Genomic DNA, 19,824 nt, shown 5'->3' with positions numbered 1-19,824 from the left:
ACTGCGCATGCGCCTCCCTGCGGGATGGGCGGGGCCAGCGCCTGAGCTGAGCGACTCCGCGGGTGGGGGCGGGGCCTGTGCGGGGACAGAGGGAGGGGGGGGGGGGCAGGAGCGAGGGGGCAGCCCTGGGTCCCTCACCTCCTCCCACAGGGACAGCCCTTCCTGGTGGAGTTCCCCCGTCATTGTTGGGGTTTGGCTGGTGACGCGGCTGTGACAGGATTCACCAGGGAGAGAAGAGACAGGAGCAGAGAGAGGGCGGGTATTTTGCTTCTTTAAAGGGAGGAAAGGGCCAGGTGCCCTCTGATGGCACAAGGCTCCCCAGATAGAGGGGCTGTTCTTTTATTGGGGTGCTAGCGAGTAAATGGCAGCTGTGGCGAAAGCATAAAGAGGGGAGGAGGCATCTGGAATTCACACAGAAGTTTCCAGATCCCAGAGGCGGTGCTGAGAGCTACTGGCTGGCCTGCCCTTCAGCTGCACATGTCCCAGGAGGTGTCTTTCCAGGATCTTCACAGCCGGTCACACATTCTCACAGGGAAGTTACAGAGAATTCAAAAGGCGGGCAGACTGGGTTTGAAACCAGAAACTTTCTGCCTCTGATTTGCCTGGATCCTTAAACCCTCGGTGAGAAGGGGGTAGGGGAAGGGCAGCCTGCTCTCTCAGCCCCTCCCTGTCCCCCCATCTGAATGCAGAGGCAGCTTGAGTTAGGGAAGCAGGTGGATGGGGTGTCAGAGACAGACCCAGATGTCCATTCATGGTTAGGCACCTGATGAGATAAGGTTCCATCCAACACAGTGGGAAGCATTTTAATTTATGTATTTTTCAATGGATAAAACTTTCTAGTTGTAAGTTGTGGTCTTTGAAGTCTTTGTGTACTGGGAATGCATTTTTAAATGAATTTTTTTTACTTTAGTAGTCCCTATAACCCACTTAATGGGATGTTGATATCAATGAAGAATATCTCCTGTTAAGTTTTCCTCATATTTGGGAAGCAAAACAATTTTAAAATCAACAATATTTAAAACAGTTATAATAACTATTATCAGTTTACTTAATCCCATCACAACTTTCTCTTTCTTTTATTTTCCAGTATTTTTATGAATACAGTAATGCATTACAGTTTTATAAATCTTTATTTGCTTTAAAGATATGACCTATTTAAAAAACCTCTAACTTAGGGTAAGTCAGACCAAAGTATTAGGTTTAACCTATGTAAGTATTTAATTGCTTTTAGCCAATAAAATGTCACCCCTTAGTATTGCCATCAGAAGCCAGAAAAGACACCACATATAATATGGAGATAAACACATAAATACAATGAATTCTACAAATACAGTGAAAATGACCATATTTACACAATGAAAATGACACAACAATGCTAAGGAAAACAGACACAAATAAACCGAGACATTCCTTAATATTCCAAGTGTTTACACAATAAATAGATTACCTATGGAAATTCCAAGACAGTTTTGGCTGTAATTTAAGCAAAAGAGATTCAGGAGACAGAAAACACTTCAAATATAGGAAAGCTGGAAGATTCACTTTTTAAAAACTTACATATATACCTACATATATATATGTATATGTATGTATATATACACACATACATATATATATTATTGATTTTTTACAGAGAGGAGGGAGAGGGATAGAGAGTTAGAAACATCAATGATGAGAAACAACGTGGTCACGGACACCAGGGGGGTGGGGGCATACGTGAGGAGGGGTTTGGGATGGGAATGGAGGGATGAGGATAAATATGTGATACCTTAATCAATAAAGAAGTTTTTTAAAAAGAGAAACATTGATCAGCTGCTTCCTGCACATCCCCTACTGGGGATCGAGCCCACAACCAAGGTACATGCCCTTGCTTGGAATGGAACCTGGGAACCTTCAGTCCACCTGCCAATGCTCTACCCACCGAGTCAAACCGGTTAGGGCAAGATTCACTTTTTTACACTGTGAAACAATTCACAAAGCAACAGGAAGCAAGTGGTATGATTCCGGATTGACACAGATCCACACACCAATGGAACGGAGGGGAATGCCCTGACAGAGACTCTGATGAAGCCTCACCTGCATCAAACAGGAGCCTTCTCTGTGGGAGAGGATACAATCCACACGGGCAAATGCAACCTCCAGAAATGATGTGTTAAAGGTGATCTATGACTTTCAGACATTCCTGTTTATTTCCTCCTTAAAATTTCCACCCTCTGGCAGTGATGTCTGCTGGTCAACAATCGTTTCCATTCCCAATGGTGAAGTTTGGAAGTCAGTGACTCACACATTTAGAATCAAATATATTATGAAAGCACTCAGAAAGATTTCCACGTGTGTTGGAAACTACAGTTGAAAAGGGTTATGTCAGGAGCTAATTTGCCCCCCCACCACCCCTTGCCCCCGGCCATGCAGGCAGATGTTGGTAGTGAGGCTGAAGCACATTGCAGGAACTGGGATCTCAGGGAGGGGCAGGAGGTGGGGAGGGGCTTGAACCCTGGTACATGACTGCAATTGGAATTCATGTAAACACTTTTATTAAACAGAGTTGCACTGGTCTGTGTGAGAAGAACTACAAGGTGAAACCACAACTCTCCCTGGGTAGATGGGCGATTTCATACTCACATCAGCAGCCTTTCCTGCTCCCTTCCTCATTCCCCAGGGAGACCAAGTCTCAACATGGCTGAGTTCCAGAGCCTTTCAGAGGGACACCACCTGGGATATGAGACTTGGGTGACTAAGATATGTGATCAAAGAACATTGTGATAAACTGCATTACTAAAACAAATGTTGTGTTCAACACTTGAATTAAATTTCCTTAAATACTGTTTATTCACTACACACTTGTTATTATTTCATGTAATACCTGTTCCAAAATGAAACATATCAAAAATAAACACTTCTGACTTGGCTAAGAAGCAGACATTGAAGTATTCTTTCTTTATATTATCCAAAAAAAACTTCAAGAATATGTATAGACAGGTGATTCTACTTCTTTTTTTTTTCCTATCTTCTTTTATAAGGACCTCACTTCTATCAGATTAGAACCCCGCTCTTGTGACCTCATGAAAAGTTAATGACCTCTGTAAACCCCTTATGTCCAAATAGAGGCATATTGGGTACTGAAGCCTTCAAAATATCCATTTGGAGGGGACACAATTCAGTTCTTAAAAGCATCTCAAGTTAATTATCTGTTATGTAAAACCACCCAAAAGGGATTCTCTTAATGCAGCAATATTCGATATTTCTTATGAGTCTATGGGTTACTCAGGTGGTTTTTCTGCTTCATGTGCTATTGGCAAAAGGTTTGTCAACTTTTCACTAGATCAAAACATGAGTTCCAAAAACACACACCACGATTTCCCCTCCTTCCAGACTTCCATCCTAGTTCCTTCGCTTGCAGCGTCCACTAAGTCTCCTTCCAGCCTCTATCCACTAGCCAGTCCCAAGGCCAAGTCACATGCATTAGGTTTTTATTACTGAGCACCTCAACCTCAGGAACTAATTTTACTTTTAGAATATTTTGTTGATTTCAGAGAGTTAGTGGGAGAGAGAGAGGGGGGGGGGGGAGAGAGAGAGAGAGAGAGAGACAGACATCAACGATGAGAGAGAATCAATGTTCCACTAACTCCTGCATGCCCCCTATTGAAAATTGAAGCAAAACCCGGGCATGTGCCCTGACCAGGAATCTAACCTGACCTCCTGGTTCATAGGTCAATGCTCATTCACTAAGCAACACAAGCTGCTCCAGAACATTTAGTTCTTATATTATTACCAGATTCCTGGTGCACGGATTAGTGCACTGGTGGGGTCCCTCTGCCTAGCCAGCATTTCATAAGTTATTTGAGCATTCAGCCCATGATTTGAGTGGGCTTGCTCCCGACATTTCTCCATAAATCCTCCCTTCCATAGTAAATAATCTCCTCCATCCAGAGTTGCATGAGTCAAAGACTACCACTCATAAGGAGCTAAGTATGCTTCAGAAATGTAAGTCATAATTTCTCCTTTAATCCATCTCAGATAGCTCTTTGCACAGGTGATTCTATTGGTGGCAAATTAAACATTTCAGGATTAGGACATGGAGGTGGAGGGGGCCATGAAGGCCATTTCTCCAATTTTTCTTTTTGCTCCTCTTTAGGAGCAGAAGGTGCAAGGTGAGGAGGTTTATCCTCCTTAGCCTAACAGGCTCTCGCAAATGCAATACCGTGTTCCACAAGGAAAAACAATTTGGAGGCAAGTTTTTCCCCTGCTGCTGAGTTTTTTTAAAGTTTTGACCAACTCTTTCCCAACATTCAACATCTAATGCACCTCCTTCAGGAAACCAGGGATTGTGTTCCATAATAACATGCAAAAACTGTAAGAGAATACCTTCTAACACTTTAATTCCTTTATCTTTAAGCATGCAAGCCAAAAGTCTACAATAAAGCTTCTTACTTTTAAACCAAATTCTCCTCCATTAGCCTAGCTTAAAAAAACACATTCCCACCCTGCAGATTGCGACTTCTGCAGCTGGCCGTGGGCTTTGCATGCAGCGAATTTCCCCACCTTTTGGATGAATTCTTTTTACCCACCTATCTGGTGAATTTCCCTCACCTATCCGGTGAACTTCGTTTTTTGCAATAGGCAATTCTTCTCCAGATGTCCCTAGTCAAGGAGCCAGATGTATAAGCAACGTCCCGTGTGGTTCAGTGTTCACGATCTGGAAAAGGGCTGCACGCAAATGACAGAGACAACAAATAATAATTTGGAAATACTGGGAGCTAGGTGGAAAGTCCAACAACAGGGGAAGGACTTCCACTGGTGCCCAGGCCTTGCCAACATTTTATTCAATTTTGGATACACATATAGCCCTTGGTCAGGCAGGCAATTCCAGTAACAGACAGATAATCCTAAAGGTCTGTAAAAGTATTAGTAAAAATTTACTCTGAGACTATTTGGTCAGGAAATGGCTTGAGCTACCATTGTCTCCACTAAACAATTGGTGCATAGCTATGGCCCTTGCCAGGGCTCAAGGTTCACCAGTGTTCTCGGCTCCTTGTTTACACTTCTCTGATAGTGAAAATGGGGACATCCAACAGTATAGGATCTTGCACATGCTCTACATTTGAAAGGTTTCCCCTTCAGTATGAAGTCTCTCATGTACAGTAATATATGAATGGCTTTTAAAGTCTTCACTACATTTTTCATATTCATAAGGCTTGTTCAGTCAGAATTCTGTAATGTTGAGTAACTTGTCACTGCAGGTCAAGGACTTTTGACACTTCTCAGATCTGTAATACTTCTCTCAAGTATGAACTCTGCTGTACAATAAGGCAGGAACATTGATTAAAGGCTTTGCTACATTTTTACATTTATAAGGCTCCTCTCCCGTATGACCCCTCTGATGTACAGTAAGGTTGGAGGAGCTGCCAATGGATGTGGCCAACATTCTCTTCATTCATGTGACTTCACTCCAGGATGAACTTTCTTATGCTTAGTAAGTTGTGAGGACCATCTAAAGACTTTGCCACATTCTCTACATTTATAAGGCTTTTCTCCAGTATGGACTCTCTGATGTAAATTAAGGGAGGAGGAACATGTAAAGGCTTTGCCACATTCTCTACATTTATAAGGCTTCTCTCCAGTATGAACTCTCAGATGTATATTAAGTCTTTCGGACTCATTGAAGGCTTTGCCACATTCTCTACATTTATAAGGCTTCTCTCCAGTATGAACTCTCTGATGATAAGTAAGGTGTGAGGACCGGATAAAGGCTTTGCCACATTCTCTACATTTATAAGCCTTATCTCCAGTATGAATTTTATGATGGCGAGTAAGTTTTGAGGAATCACTGAAGGCTTTACCACATTCTCTACATTTATAAGGCTTCTCTCCACTATGAACTCTCTGATGTAAATTAAGGGAGTACGAACATCTAAAGGCTTTGCCACATTCTTTACATTTATAAGGCTTCTCTCCAGTATGAACTCTCTGATGACGATTAAGGGAGAAGGACTGGCTAAAGACTTTGTCACATTCTCTACATTTATAAGCCTTCTCTCCAGTATGAACTTTCTGATGGGATTCGGACTGCCTAAAGGATTTGCCACATTCTCTATATTTATAAGGCTTCTCTCCAGTATGAACTCTGTGATGTTTATTAAAGGAGGAGGAATCGCTAAAGGCTTTGCCACATACACTACATTTATAAGGCTTCTCTCCAGTATGAACTCTGTGATGTTTATTAAGGGAGGAGGAATCGCTAAAGGCTTTGCCACATTCTCTACATTTGTATGGTTTCTCTCCAGTATGAACTTTCTGATGTTGAATCATGTTCGAGGCATGGAGGAATGCTTTACCACATTCTCTACATTTATAAGGTTTATCTTCAATATGAACACCTTGATGTTTAGTAAGTCCTGCATGGCTGGTAAAGGATTTGCCACATTCTCTACATTTGTAAGGTTTCTCTCCAGTGTGAATTCTGTGATGAATAGTAAGGGTTGCGGGCCGGCTAAAGGCTTTGTCACATTCTCTACATTGATATGGCTTCTCTCCAGTATGAACTCTCTCATGTCGATTAAGATTTGCGGACTCACTGAATGCTTTCCCACATTCTGTACATTTATAAGGCTTCTCTCCAGTATGAACTTTCCGATGTCGAAACATGTTTGAGGCGTGGAGGAATGCTTTACCACATTCTCTACATTTATAAGGCTTATCTTCAGGATGAACACTGTGATGATTAATAAGAACTGAATGGCTGGTAAAGGATTTGCCACATTCTCTATATTTATAAGGTTTCTCTCCAGTGTGAATTCCCTGATGAAGAATAAGGTTTGAGGGCTGACTAAAGGTTTTGCCACATTCTGAACATTTATAAGAATTTTCATTCATATGATCTGTACGATTTTGAGTATGTCTTGAGAACTGACTAAAGTCTTTTCCATTTTCCCTGAGTTTGTAAAATTTTGCAATAGTGTGAAATCTTCCCTTATGTATAAGAAGAGATGAATGATATTTAAAAGTTTTGCCACATGATTTACATTTGTAAGGCTTGTCTCCAGTACCAATTGTCTGATTTACAGTACAACCTAAAGGCCAAATAGATGTTTTACCAGAATCTTTACATGTATAAGGTTTTTCTCCACTATGGACTTTTTTGCGTTTATTTAGATTGAATATTTGACTGAAGCCTCTCCCACACGGATTCCATTTGTAAGCCTCATCCCCAGCATGAATATTTTCTTGTTCAGGGTAATATGAAGACTGCTTAAAAGACTGGATACATTTACTTCCATTGTGTGTCTTCTCCACAATAGGAAAAACCTGACGTATATTGTGATTGGACATTTGGTCAAAGACTTTTCCACTTTTATAATGGTCCTCTGCAAGCTCACTTGTCCGATGATTAAGACATGACTCTTGCTTAGAATTGTTCCAATGTTCATTCCATTGATAACTGCTATCTCCATTATATGTACTCTGGTGATAATGGGAGATAGAAAGGCCTTTACTGACAGTTATAATTTCATGAAAAATGTACACTTGTTCCATAAGAACCATTCTGTGATACTCATTAAACGTAGATGGTTGTATAGGAAAAGCTATCCCAATTTATTAAAATTATAGACAAAAAATAAATACAAAACATTAATTGTCAGAGGAAGAATAATGAATCCTTGTTTAAAAGAGTGCCTAATGCCCAGCCAGCATGCCTCACTGGTTGAGCTTCATCATATGGACAAGATCCTATTCCAGTCCCAATAAGGGGATACGGCTTGCCTGTGGAATCGGTCCCCAGTGGGAGGCATAGAGAAGGCAGCCACTGAAGGATTCTCTCTCATCATTGATGTTTTCCTCTCCTCTTTCTCTCCCTTACTTTCTGAAGTCAATAAATATATTTTTAATAAAAATATCATTAAAAAATAGCCAAATTCAGCACATTTTAATTCCATGGATACATTATAAATCTATACATTTTAGAAATGACTGAAAGTTTAATCTGACCCTAGATTTTAAACAATTCAAATAATTATTTATTCTAGAGATTATGTGACTTCTTAGTTTTTCCAGATTCTCTGTCCAAGAATGCATAACAGTAAAAAGTTGTTTTTGACGTTCAAGTGCAGAAACACACTGATCTGCCAATGTAACTGACTTTAAATTGGGAGGTTTCCCAAATGCATAATACACCTGACTTCTTTAGGTAACAAGAATTTTATTATGATAACTGTTCCAGATTTGTTCTGTTTATATTAATTTTTTCTCTTCTCAGCACACTCTTCCTCCAATTCAAAGGCTTTCATTAAGTGAGCATTATCAAAACGACATCTTTTATATCTTACCAGTATTATTTCAGAGAATAAATCTTGTATTCCGGGGTTTGGCATAAAGGCCTGGAAATCTTCAGATGACATAGCTGAAAGAAAACAAATATTCAGTTTTGACAATCAGGTGAGTGCACTTTGAACTTACCAGGAAGTATTGACCAAATGACATTTTGAATTATTCTAAGAGCAAGTGATGATTTTAAACAAAGCTCAAGATAGGTACAATGAAAAAAACTCACATCAAAGAGTTGCTTATATTTTCCAATGATACCTGCTTAAACCCCCTGCCACCCAATGGCAATATTATAAAAAAATTCCCAGTTTATTCACTGGCGAGAAAGAGAGAGAGAAATGAGAAATGAAGAAAGTGTATGATCAATGATCTCCCTGTTTCGCGGGCTCTTGAAGAACATGTATCTCTTGTGCATGACTCAGAGTGTGAACAGAATTGCAGTACAGGTGAGTGCCCTGTAGTGGCTGCTACAAAGAAACAATGACAACTAGTTCGAACACCACAGACTGTGGTAATGAAGATATATGTCAAGCCTGAAAAGATACCGTGGGTCCGAGAAAGAAACAGAGAACATTTCCAACTGGGAAATTAAAAACACAACCGAACCAAGAATACAGATCCTCAAAACAGTGTTGACCGAAAGTAGAATTTGTGCCACATATGGTTATTATTTATTTCCTCCTATAGAAAGCATGTTCAAAATCCTGATGTTTCTAATTCCAGAATCTCAGCAACAGATATGAAGTCATCCAAAGAAACAGAAAAAGTGTACCATCAGGAAAACAGAATAAATGTAATCAAACTGGCACTATATTAATGGAAGTATATTAATTATCTAAAAAAAAGGCAAATAAGTACCTTAAAGTCAAAAAGGGGGGGGGGGGAAATACAACTATATAATATCACCAAAACATTATATAACCAAAATAAAAATACAATGAGAGAGTATTTTATAAACACCACTGAAAGGGGATATTTCAAAACATAATACCAGAATTAACAAATACAGTAGAGTCATTAATGAAAGACACTTTCAACTTAAAACATCAAAGAATTTGCCTGGAAGTGGTGGCTCAGTGGTTGAGTGTCAATCTATGAACCATGAGGTCACGGTTTGGTTCCATGTCAGGGCACAGGCCTGGGGTGAAGGCTCAATCACCCATCATGCAGGAGGCAGCCAATCGATGATTCTCTTCACTGATGTTTCTATCTCCCTCTCCCACTCCCTATATCTCTGAAATCAATAAGGACAATTTAAAAAATAATAATTAAATGATGAAATAATTTGTATATAAGTCATTAAAATGTTAATTCATTAAAATCTTGATGAAGAAAAGCCAACAAACATGTGGGAATATGAAGAGAATTTAAAGATTTCCTAAGACACTAACAAACCGACCTCCAAGAGGACCCCATAAAGACAGGAATGTGAAAAGGAGTAGGTAGCTTATATAAAAAATTAATCATGTAACATCCTGACAATTGGAGAAAGAGACATACAAACACAAGCAGCTAACTGAATTCTAAGTATTATTAATATAAACATGAGAACAGATAAAAAGCAATGAAAATATCAAAGTACTAGAATACTATCCTAAAAGCATATAAAAATATAACTTCTCATGGAAAAGACAGCTATTCTAAGATCATTAGGGGATTTCTAAGTAGAATACTACTGGGGGCAAGAAAAGGGCATGAAATAAAACAGGGAACTGATAAATGAACAAAAACCATCCAACAAAAATACTGACAAAAGAGATGATCAACAATGGAGAGTAAAAACTTTTCCAGCTCCAAAACTCTCTCATTATTAGACCTGCACTATAAATAATCCTTCAGAAATACACTTCTGGCGATAAATATGAACATATGAAGAATACTTGTATGTGAAAAAAAATATAGAAATATAAAAATTTGCCGAAACCGGTTTGGCTCAGTGGATAGAGCATTGGTCTGCGGACTGAAGGGTCCCAGGTTCGATTCTGGTCAAGGGCATGTACCTTGGTTGCGGGCACATCCCCAGTAGGGGGTGTGCAGGAGGCAGCTGGTCAATGTTTCTCTCTCATCGATGTTTCTAGCTATCTATCCCTCTCCTCTCCCTTCCTCTCTGTAAAAAATCAATAAAATATATTTTTTAAAAAATTTGTGGTGTTCTAAAAAAGAAACACATATCACTTTGATTTCTCTTGTGGAACTTTAGAAAATAAAAGGAATAGTCTGAACAGCATAGCTCAGTGGTAAAGGGTCTACCTATGAACCAGGGGGTCACAATTCGATTCCCGGTCAGGGCACATGCCTGTGTTGCGGGCTCATTCCCCAGTATGGGGTGTGCAAGAGTCAGCCAATCAATGATCCTCTTTCATCGGGAATGATCCCCTCTCTCTCCCCATCTCCTCTGAAATATAAGTGTATTTATAAAAAATAAATAAAAGGAATTAAATCTTAAATCTCTGCTATAAGACTTACAACGTAAAAAATAATGTGGTATCAACTCATGTGTGTACATGGGTAGAAATGGCAATTAGCAGAGTTTTGTATGCAACTGACACTGAGTTTAAGGTACATTGTTATAACCTTAAGATATTTTAAGTAGTTCCATGGTCATAACAAAAGTAGAAAATAAAATGATCTTGCTATGACGTTACAGAATTCTGTATTGTAAATCACAGATTCTACAGATCTAATAATATATATCTAATTAATTCCTCAAAACATGGTATATAGAAACAACCAACGAAGTTAACTGTGTTCCTGTACATGAAAGAAATTACTACAAAATAACAAACTAATTATGTATTTATATGAATAACAGCATGATTGAAAATGAAATATTGACAGTTTACTTCATAAGAAGGTACATGATTTGTATGGTGTCAAGCATAATATTGGTGACTGCCCTCTGCAGTGTGTCTTGATGGGTAGAGCATGGGGCCACCCACCGCATGGTTACAGGTTGGATCCCAACCCCATTTGGGACAAGTGAGGAAGCCAAACAACAATGTGTCCCTCTCACATGATATTTCTCTCTCTCTTTCAATCCCTCCCTCCCCCTTCTTTGCACTCTCTGTAAAACTCAATGGAAAAAATACAATAGGGTGAGGATTAACAAAATCACACACACACACACACACACACACACACACACTCACTCACACACACACACACTCTCACTCTGCTGGCTGTAATTAAAGAAGAAATGAGTAAGTTGAAAAACACATTCCATGATCCTACTGTGAAATGCTAACAGTATCAGCTGTCATTAGAACCCAAAGTGACCTAAACCTTCAAAGCAATCCCTATCAAAGTCCCAGTGACACTTTTGGGGGAAACAGAAAAGCTCTTTCTAAAAGTAATGTGAATTGCATGTAAGCAAGAGACTCCATGTAACCAAGAGAACCGTGAAACGAATGTATGAAATCAAAGGCTTTAGGCTTCCTGATATTAAAACATAGTTCAAAGCTTCTGTCACCAAAGAAGTGTAAAACAGCCCTAGCCGGACTGACTCAGTGGACAGAGTGCAGGCCCGTGAATTAAAAGGTCCTGGGTTCAATTCCTTTCAAGGGCACAGGCCAGGGTTACCGGCTTGATCCCCAGAAGGGGATGTGTAGGAGACAGCCTATCAATGATTCTCTCTCATCACTGATGTTTCTAACTGCCTCTCCCTCTGCCTTGCTGTCTGAAATCAATAAAAAATAATAAACCAAAACCTGTAATGCAGACATCAACGCAGAGGAAAATAAATATAGCAGCATAGAATAATAGGCCTAAAAACAAATTATCCTGGATAGGGCCTGAAGATCTTCGACAAGGATGCCCAATAACAAGATAAGAAAAGGATACTCTCAAACTGCCCTAGAAGCTCAGTTTAGTGTGGTCCTGATACCAAAACATTGAACTTTTGATTTTTGCTCAGGGCACATTAAACAAAGCAACAAATGAATCCATAAATAAGTCAGGAAATAAATCTCTGTATCTCTGCCCCGTGTTGCTCTCTTTCCTTAAAATCAATAAAAATAGAGTAGGCTGCAACCGGTTTGGCTCAGTGGATAGAGTGTCGGCCTGCGGACTGAAGGGTCCCAGGTTCGATTCCGGTCAAGGGCATGTACCTTGGTTGCGGGCACATCCCCAGTAGGGGAATGTGCAGGAGGCAGCTGATCGATGTTTCTCTCTCATCGATGTTTCTAACTCTCTATCCCTCTCCCTTCCTCTCTGTAAAAAATCAATAAATATATTTAAAAAAATATATATATATATATTAAATAAAAATAAATAGCGGAAACCGGTTTAGCTCAGTGGATAGAGCGAAAGCCTGCGGACTGAAGGGTCCCAGGTTCGATTCCGGTCAGGGGCATGTACCTTGGTTGCGGGCACATCCCCAGTAGGGGGTGTGCAAGAGGCAGCTGATCGATGTTTCTCTCTCATCGATGTTTCTAACTATCCCTCTCTCTTCCTCTCTGTAAAAAATCAATAAAATATATTTAGAAAAAAAAATAAAATAAATAAATAATAAATAAATAAATAAAAATAGAGTATAAAGTAGTGCTGGGTGTAATTGAAGAAGAACTCAATAAATGAACTATACAAGCAATGACCTGTATAAGCTGTCAAACCAGTATTATATGAAATGCTGAAAGGTGAAGAAGGAAGAAGAAGGAAGAAGGAAGAAGGAAGAAGGAAGAAGGAGAAGGAGAAGAAGAAGAGGAGGAGGAGGAGGAGGAGGAGGTAAAGATAAAAATTATGAACAACAAATACATATCTATCAACAAGTGAATCTAAAAATCAAGTGAATAAAAAATCTGATGAACAGAATAAATTGGTGAATATAAAGAATTAGGGGCATAGAAAGGGAGTGGACTGACAATCCTCAGGAGAAAAAGGGCATGGGGGGTGCGGGAAGAGACTGGACAAAAATCATACACCTATGGATGAGGACAGTGGGGGGGCGGTAAGGGCAGAGGGTTGGTGGGAACCGGGTGGAGGGGAGCTATGGGGGGAAAAAAGAGGAACAACTGTAATAATCTGAACAATAAAGATTTATTAAAAGTCAAAAGAAAAAAAAAAGAGAATCATTGATTAGTTGCCTCCTGTACACCCCATATTGGGCAGCAAGTCCGCAACCCTGGCTTTGGCCCTTGACGAGAATTGAACCCGGGACCTTTCAGTGTGCAGGCCAGTGCTCTATCCACTGAGCCAAACAAACTAGAGCCCAATTTGTTCCTCGAGAGCAAGAATCTACCATAGAAAGCAGAAAGTCCCTAGACATCTATCTATATATAGAAAGGCTAATAGGCAAATTGTCCGCTCCTGAGTTCAACTGGGAGAGTGGGAACTCAGTCACTCATTAGGACCTGCGCTGACCACCAAGGGGCGGCGCGGAACACGGTAGGTGACCAGCAAAGGCAGCAAGGTGCTGAGGGAGCAAAAGGAGGAGGAGCCCAGGAGGCGGGGAGGCCAGACCTAGGGACCTACCACTGCAATAATTTCATGCACCAGGCCTATCGTGTTAAAATAATAAAGGAAACAAAACCCATGGGTGGAGGAGGAACTCGGGAAGGAAGTCATCCTCACCCAGGGAGGCCAGGTTGCTGTAGTTCTCCACCATCACATCCAGGTACAACTTCCGCTGAGCTGGGTCCAGGCATTCCCACTCCTCCTGAGAGAAATCTATGGCCACATCCCTGAAGGTCAGCGGTCCCTGAAAGAAAAGACAAGTTTAACAAGAGGTCACCAGAGTAGTTCATACTGTCACCCAACATGGAAACAGTGTTTAGGGAGAAGAGGTTTGGACCTAAGGGAGTATCCTGAATCACCCAGTAAGATCACTTTGCCCCAGTAACATTCTCTGATGTATTTTCTTTTTTTAAATATATTTCTTTATTGATTTCAGAGAGGAAGGGAGAAGGAGAGAGCGATAGAAACATCAATGATGAGAGAGAATCATTGATGGGTTGCCTCCTGCACACCCGCCACTGGGGATCAAGCCTGCAACCCAGGCATGTGCCCTCAGCTGGAATCGAACCTGGGTCCCTTCGGTCCGCAGGCTGATGCTCTATCCACTGAGCCAAGCTGGCTAGGGCGTCTCTGATGTGTTTTCTAACACTGGCAAATGAGGATGACACATGTCCACAAACCCACAGTACAGATTTTACTTTAGAGGAAAATAAACTTCAAAATGAAGGCATGGCCCTAGCTGGTTGGGCTCAGTGGATAGAGTGTCAGCCTGCTCACTAAGACCTGCACGGAGTAGATAGAGTGACTGAAGAGTCGCAGGTTTGATTCCAGTCAAGGACACATGCCTGGGTTGCAGGCTCCATCCCAAGAAGGGTGTGTGCAGGAGGCAGGCGAGCAATGATTCTCTCTCATCATTGATGTTTCTACCTCTCTCTCCTTCTCCCTTCCTCTCTAGAAAAAAAATAAAAGGTGAATCTAAAAATCAAGTGAATAAAAAATCTGATGAACAGAATAAACTGGTGAATATAATAGAATCAGGGGCGTAGAAAGGGAGTGGACTGACAATTCTCAGGGGGAAATGAATATGGGGGGTGCGGGAAGAGACTGGACAAAAATGGTACACCTATGGATGAGGACAGTGGCGGGGGGTGGGTAAGGGCAGAGGGTGGGGTGAGAACCAGATGGAGGGGAGCTATGGGGGGAAAAAATGAGGAACAATTGTAATAATCTGAACAATAAAGATTTATTGAAATGAAAATTAAAAAAGAAAAAAACGATTAAAAAAATAGCCTGGTTCAGAGAAGATCTGGGAGAGCGAATGGAGCAACAGAAAGGGGGATGTAGGGGTGATGGAGCAGAGGGAGAAGCAGCACTGAGTCAGCCAGCTGTGGGGAGCAGGACAGAGTGTAACAGGCAGCAGAGGGGACACAGGCGTGGGAAGGGAAAGAGAAATATATCAACAGATGTTCAAGGAAAAGCAAATATACCCCTGAGACAGGACACATCTTTTACCTGAGGAGCAGCCATGTGGTCCTGGTCCTGATGGGGTCTGGGATGTTTCCTCAGGTGACACTATGTTGAGGAGTCACAGAATGTGCCTTCAAAGGTGACCACACAGCCTGTTCATCAGCTCACCTCACACTCAGTCAGAAGGACCTGGAAATGAGGAAAAGGTCACCCCTCCTGTCCTTGGTCACAGGAGAGTCAGGAACAATGAGCTCCCACATGGAGACCACACTGTGAGGGGTTTTATTCTGTCTTCACGTGTCTCTCCTTCCAAAGACTTCCACAGACTCCTACAGCACTGAGAGCATGTGCTGCTCGGCTGAACCCCAAAACCCAACAAACACCCCTTCCCTCCCCTGAAAAAGCCTGCCCTGGGGCCCATGTCCTGGCATCTTTAACCAGTTCCCTCCCGGGGCCTGGGAGGCTCCCCCAGAGCTGCTCTCAGTAGCGCTGGGCACAGACATCAGACCCAGCTCACCTGAGACCTGTGGGGAGTGGGAGGGGGAGAAGGAGGAACTTGTACACGTGCAGGTTTCCAGGCAGATTTGCTTCCTCCTTTCCCAGGAAATTATAGAAAATAGATATTCATGCTTAAGCCTTTGGGAGAAGTTACCTATTAAATTATACTGACCCAGTGACTTCACCATGAATAGATGGGCTCTGTGGGGATAAAGTTCCAGGTCAATCCAGTCTACCCTTCAGTATTTTCAGAGAATGGACAAGAGGGACTTGGGGGGAACAGCTCATTTCAGGCTCACAGTCAGTAATTGAGCAAATCACATGAAGGGAAGGAAGAGGTGCTGAACATTAGATCAACTCCCAGAACTAGCTTCCTACTGTGAGGATCAATGACATCCTCACCAAGTGCCTGCTGAGCTCGCCTCCTATTACTGACTAAGTGCCAATGAATGTTTCCACATATGATAAACGGTAGAAAAATGCAGGGCTCAGAATCTGAGCTGCAAACAATATATTTAAAACTAAAAACAACTAGGTCTTTTTCTTTTTACTTTTAATGTAGTGGCTTCTCAGTTTAAATAATTCAGATGTTAAATTGAACATATAAAGCCACAAACCAATATATCACAACTTGATCCTGCACATCCCATCAACTTACCACTCACAGATCAGCGTTCCCTTCCTTCCCATTATTATGTACTTCTGTCTACGGATCTGTTTCTGTCTGTCCGTTCCCTTTCTCTCCAGTGTTGTCTTTTCCTGTATTTTTGTCTTTGTTTTAACATATACTTTTATTGATTTCAGAGTGGGAGAGGGAGAGATAGACACATCAATGATGAGAGAGAATCATTGATTGGCTGCCTCCTGCACCCTCCCAGTGGGGACTAAGCCAAAAAACAAGACCAGGAATTGAACTGTTACCTCCTGGTTCATAGGTCCACCTTCAACCACTGAACCAAGCTGATTGGAGTTTTCCTGTGTCCCCCCTCCCCTGCTCTTTCCCCCCTTTTCTCTGTCTGTCCTACACCCGGACCATGAACCTCCTGAAACCCATTTCCCTTCCGGTGCTCTTTCTCCTGGTCTCTGACGGCTCCCATCTCCACACACGTCCGTCTGTCCCTCCCCACGCCCGTGTCCCCGCTGCTGCCCGTGACAGTCTGTCCTGCTCCCACAGCTGGGGACTCCGCGCTGCTCCCCTCTGCTCCCTCCTCCCTAAGCCCCCCTTTCCGTCCCTGCACTCGCTCCCCAACTCTTCTCCTCTGAACCAGTGTCTCCGTCTGAGCTGCCTCCTCCTGTGCGGCCCCCACTTCTGCTCACCAGGACCCTCTCCCCTCAGCTCCCTCCTCTCTCTGGGCTCCCCTCCCCCTAGTTCCCCACTTCCCTCCTCCTCAGGCTGCTTTCCCGAGTTCCCCCCTCACTCCCTACCATCGCCGTCCAGTCCCCCCACACCCCTATGGCCCCTCTGTGGACCCCTCACCGCCCTTCCTCCTCCCACGTGTCTGTCTCTCCCTCCCCTCCTGACCCCCCAGCCCGGGTCCCCGCCCCCCGCAGTCACCGCCCCCACAAAGCCCTCCCTGCGGGCAGGTCCCCTCTTCTGGGGACACCGCGTTCCTCCCCCTGAGCCCCTCCCCATGGACACTGTGCTCCCCGGGCACTCAGACCCCTTATTAATGGGGGGCCTAGGAAGGCGGGGTGCAGACCCCCAGGCCGGGAGCCATCCGGGCTCTGTGGGCAGGAAAGCGCCGGGCGGGGAGGCGCAAAGGGCGGGAACCCCCGGACCCAGACTCCCAGCCCCGCGGGGGGACCGGCGGCCCCGGGATGGTTTTCAGCAGGAAAACCACGCGGCAGGCGGGGCCCACACCACAGGCGGAGAGACCGCGGGCCGGGCCTCAGTTTCCCCCAAAGGAACGCGGCGCCTCCACTGCGCAGCCGCCCGGGACCGGACTCACCGCTGTGAGGGGCTCCGGGGCGGGGACCTCACCACGGACTTCAGCGCCCGCAGCGCCCTCAGCCTTCCCTGCGGGGAGGGGGGCGGAGAGCAGCAGTTTTAAAGCACAGACACCTCCTCAGGGAACCGCCACCTTCCCCTCCACAGCCGCTTTGTGTCTGCCAGCAACTGCGCATGCGCCTCCCTGCGGGATGGGCGGGGCCAGCGCCTGGGCTGAGCGGCTCCGCGGTGGGGGCGGGGCCTGTGCGGGGACAGAGGGAGGGAGGGCGGGGCAGGAGCGAGGGGGCAGCCTGGGTCCCTCACCTCCTCCCACAGGGACAGCCCTTCCTGGTGGAGTTCCCCCGTCATTGTTGGTTTTGGCTGGTGACGCGACTGTGACAGGCCGGTAACACATTCTCACAGCGAAGTTACAGAGAATTCAAAAGGCGCGCTGAGCCCTAGCTGGTTTAGCTCAGTGGATAGAACATCGGCCTGCAGACTGAGGGGTCCCGGGTTCAAATCCGGTCAGGGGCACATGCCTAGGTTGCGGCTGGATCCCCAGTGGGGGGTGTGCAAGAGGCAGCCAATCAATGATTCTCTCTCATCATTGATGTTTCTATCTCTCCCTCCTTCCCTGAAATCAATTTTAAAAATGTATTAAAAAAAAAAAAAAAAAAAAAGGCGCGCTGAATGGGTTTGTAACCAGAAACTTTTTGCCTGTGATTTGCCTGGATCCTTAAACCCTCAGTGAGGAGGGGCAGGGGAAGGGCAGCCTGCTCTCTCAGCCCCTCCCTGTCCCCCCATCTGAATGGAGAGGCAGCTTGAGTTAGGGAAGCAGGTGGATGGGGGTGCCAGACAGACCCAGATATCCATTCATGGTTAGGCACCTTATGAGATAAGATCCCATCCAACACAGCGGGAAAGAGATTTTAATTTATGTATTTTTCAATGGATAAAACTTTCTAGTTGTAAGTTGTAGTCTTTGAAGTCTTTGTGTTCTGGGAATGCATTTTTAAATGAAATTTTTTTACTTTAATAATCCCTATAACCTACTTAATGGGATGTTGATATTAATGTAGAATATCTCCTGTTAAGTTTTCTTTATATTTGGGAAGCAAAAAAAATTAAAATCAATAATATTTAAAACAGTTATAAGATAATAACTATTATCAGTTTACTTAATCCCATCACTATTTTCTCTTTATTTTATTTTTTTTAAAATATATTTTATTGATTTATCACAGTGAGGAAGAGAGAGGGACAGAGAGCCAGAAACATCGATGAGAGAGAAACACCGACCAGCTGCCTCCTGCACACCCCCCACCGGGGGTGTGCCCGCAACCAAGGCACATGCCCTTGACCGGAATCGAACCTGGGACCCTTCAGTCCGCAGGCCGACGCTCCATCCATTGAGCCAAACCGGTTTCGGCTTTTCTCTTTATTTTTATGAATATAGTAATTCATTAGTTTTATAAGTCTTTATTTACTTTAAAGATATGACCTGTTTTTAAAACCTCTAACTTAACCCGGGTTCCCCAAGATATGTGATCAGTGTGGGGCCCCGCCAGCAGGCGAGGGGATCCCAAGGCAGGTGCTGGGCGTGGAGGCCATGGGGGCATAAGGTACAAAGGAGACAAAACTGAACCTCACATCACCCTGCTTGGCCCCGGAGGATGGCTGGTTAGCCAGAGAGAGATAAGATTCCTCAGGGAAGGAACAACCTAAGACAGGCACAGTCGCAGAGAGGCCATCAGGAGAGAACTTGGGGGTCAACAGAGGTGGAGCACAGACCCTCACCTCCCCAACTTTCCAGGAGCCTGAACCCTCACCCATCTGAGGGAGGTCTCCTACCCCCATGGCTGCTTAACTTCCCATGCCCAGCTTCAATCGGGACCCGGGTAACAGACAGAGACTTGGCCAACAGCAGCTGGCCTCTCACTGCAACAAGACTTTTTTGAGTTGTCTTGTACCCATGGTGTGGGGAAGTAGGTTTTTGATATCTAAATCCAGACTACCACCAGGAATTCTCAGGGCCTACTCAAGAAGGCAAATAATCCTTTCCACTAATATTTACAGGGAAAAATAAGATTGTTGTTAGAGTAATAAATTTGACAGTAAAATAGTAGTCAAGTTTTCAGGCTAATTTAAATTGGCTAATT

At 43.4% G+C, this 19,824-nt stretch overlaps 1 protein-coding gene across 1 annotated transcript; it reads right to left on the bottom strand.

The window, feature by feature from the left end:
- Positions 1-5,344: 5,344 nt before the first annotated feature.
- On the bottom strand, positions 5,345-17,775 carry LOC114229564 (zinc finger protein 420-like). The gene is made up of 5 exons (XM_054710546.1): positions 17,688-17,775; positions 15,286-15,429; positions 13,891-14,017; positions 8,325-8,398; positions 5,345-7,461 (listed from the first exon to the last, which is right to left on the bottom strand). Exons 2-5 carry the CDS (start codon positions 15,298-15,300, stop codon positions 5,431-5,433), a joined length of 2,247 nt encoding a protein of 748 aa, XP_054566521.1. The 5' UTR covers positions 15,301-15,429; positions 17,688-17,775; the 3' UTR covers positions 5,345-5,430.
- Positions 17,776-19,824: the final 2,049 nt, after the last annotated feature.

The sequence above is a fragment of the Eptesicus fuscus genome, chromosome 21, assembly GCF_027574615.1.
Source record: "Eptesicus fuscus isolate TK198812 chromosome 21, DD_ASM_mEF_20220401, whole genome shotgun sequence".
Classification (NCBI taxonomy): Eukaryota; Metazoa; Chordata; class Mammalia; order Chiroptera; family Vespertilionidae; genus Eptesicus; species Eptesicus fuscus.
The sequence above is the reverse complement of the archived record's forward strand: the minus strand, read 5'-3'. Positions and strand labels throughout refer to the sequence as shown.

Excerpts from the sequence above, each read along its gene's own strand:
- LOC114229564 (XM_054710546.1), bottom strand. Across the intron at positions 8,399-13,890 it reads CAGCAACCTGGCCTCCCTGG|CTATGTCATCTGAAGATTTC; the intron begins GTGAGGATGACT and ends GTTTTCTTTCAG. Across the intron at positions 7,462-8,324 it reads TATTCTCTGAAATAATACTG|AGTACATATAATGGAGATAG; the intron begins GTAAGATATAAA and ends CATTATCACCAG.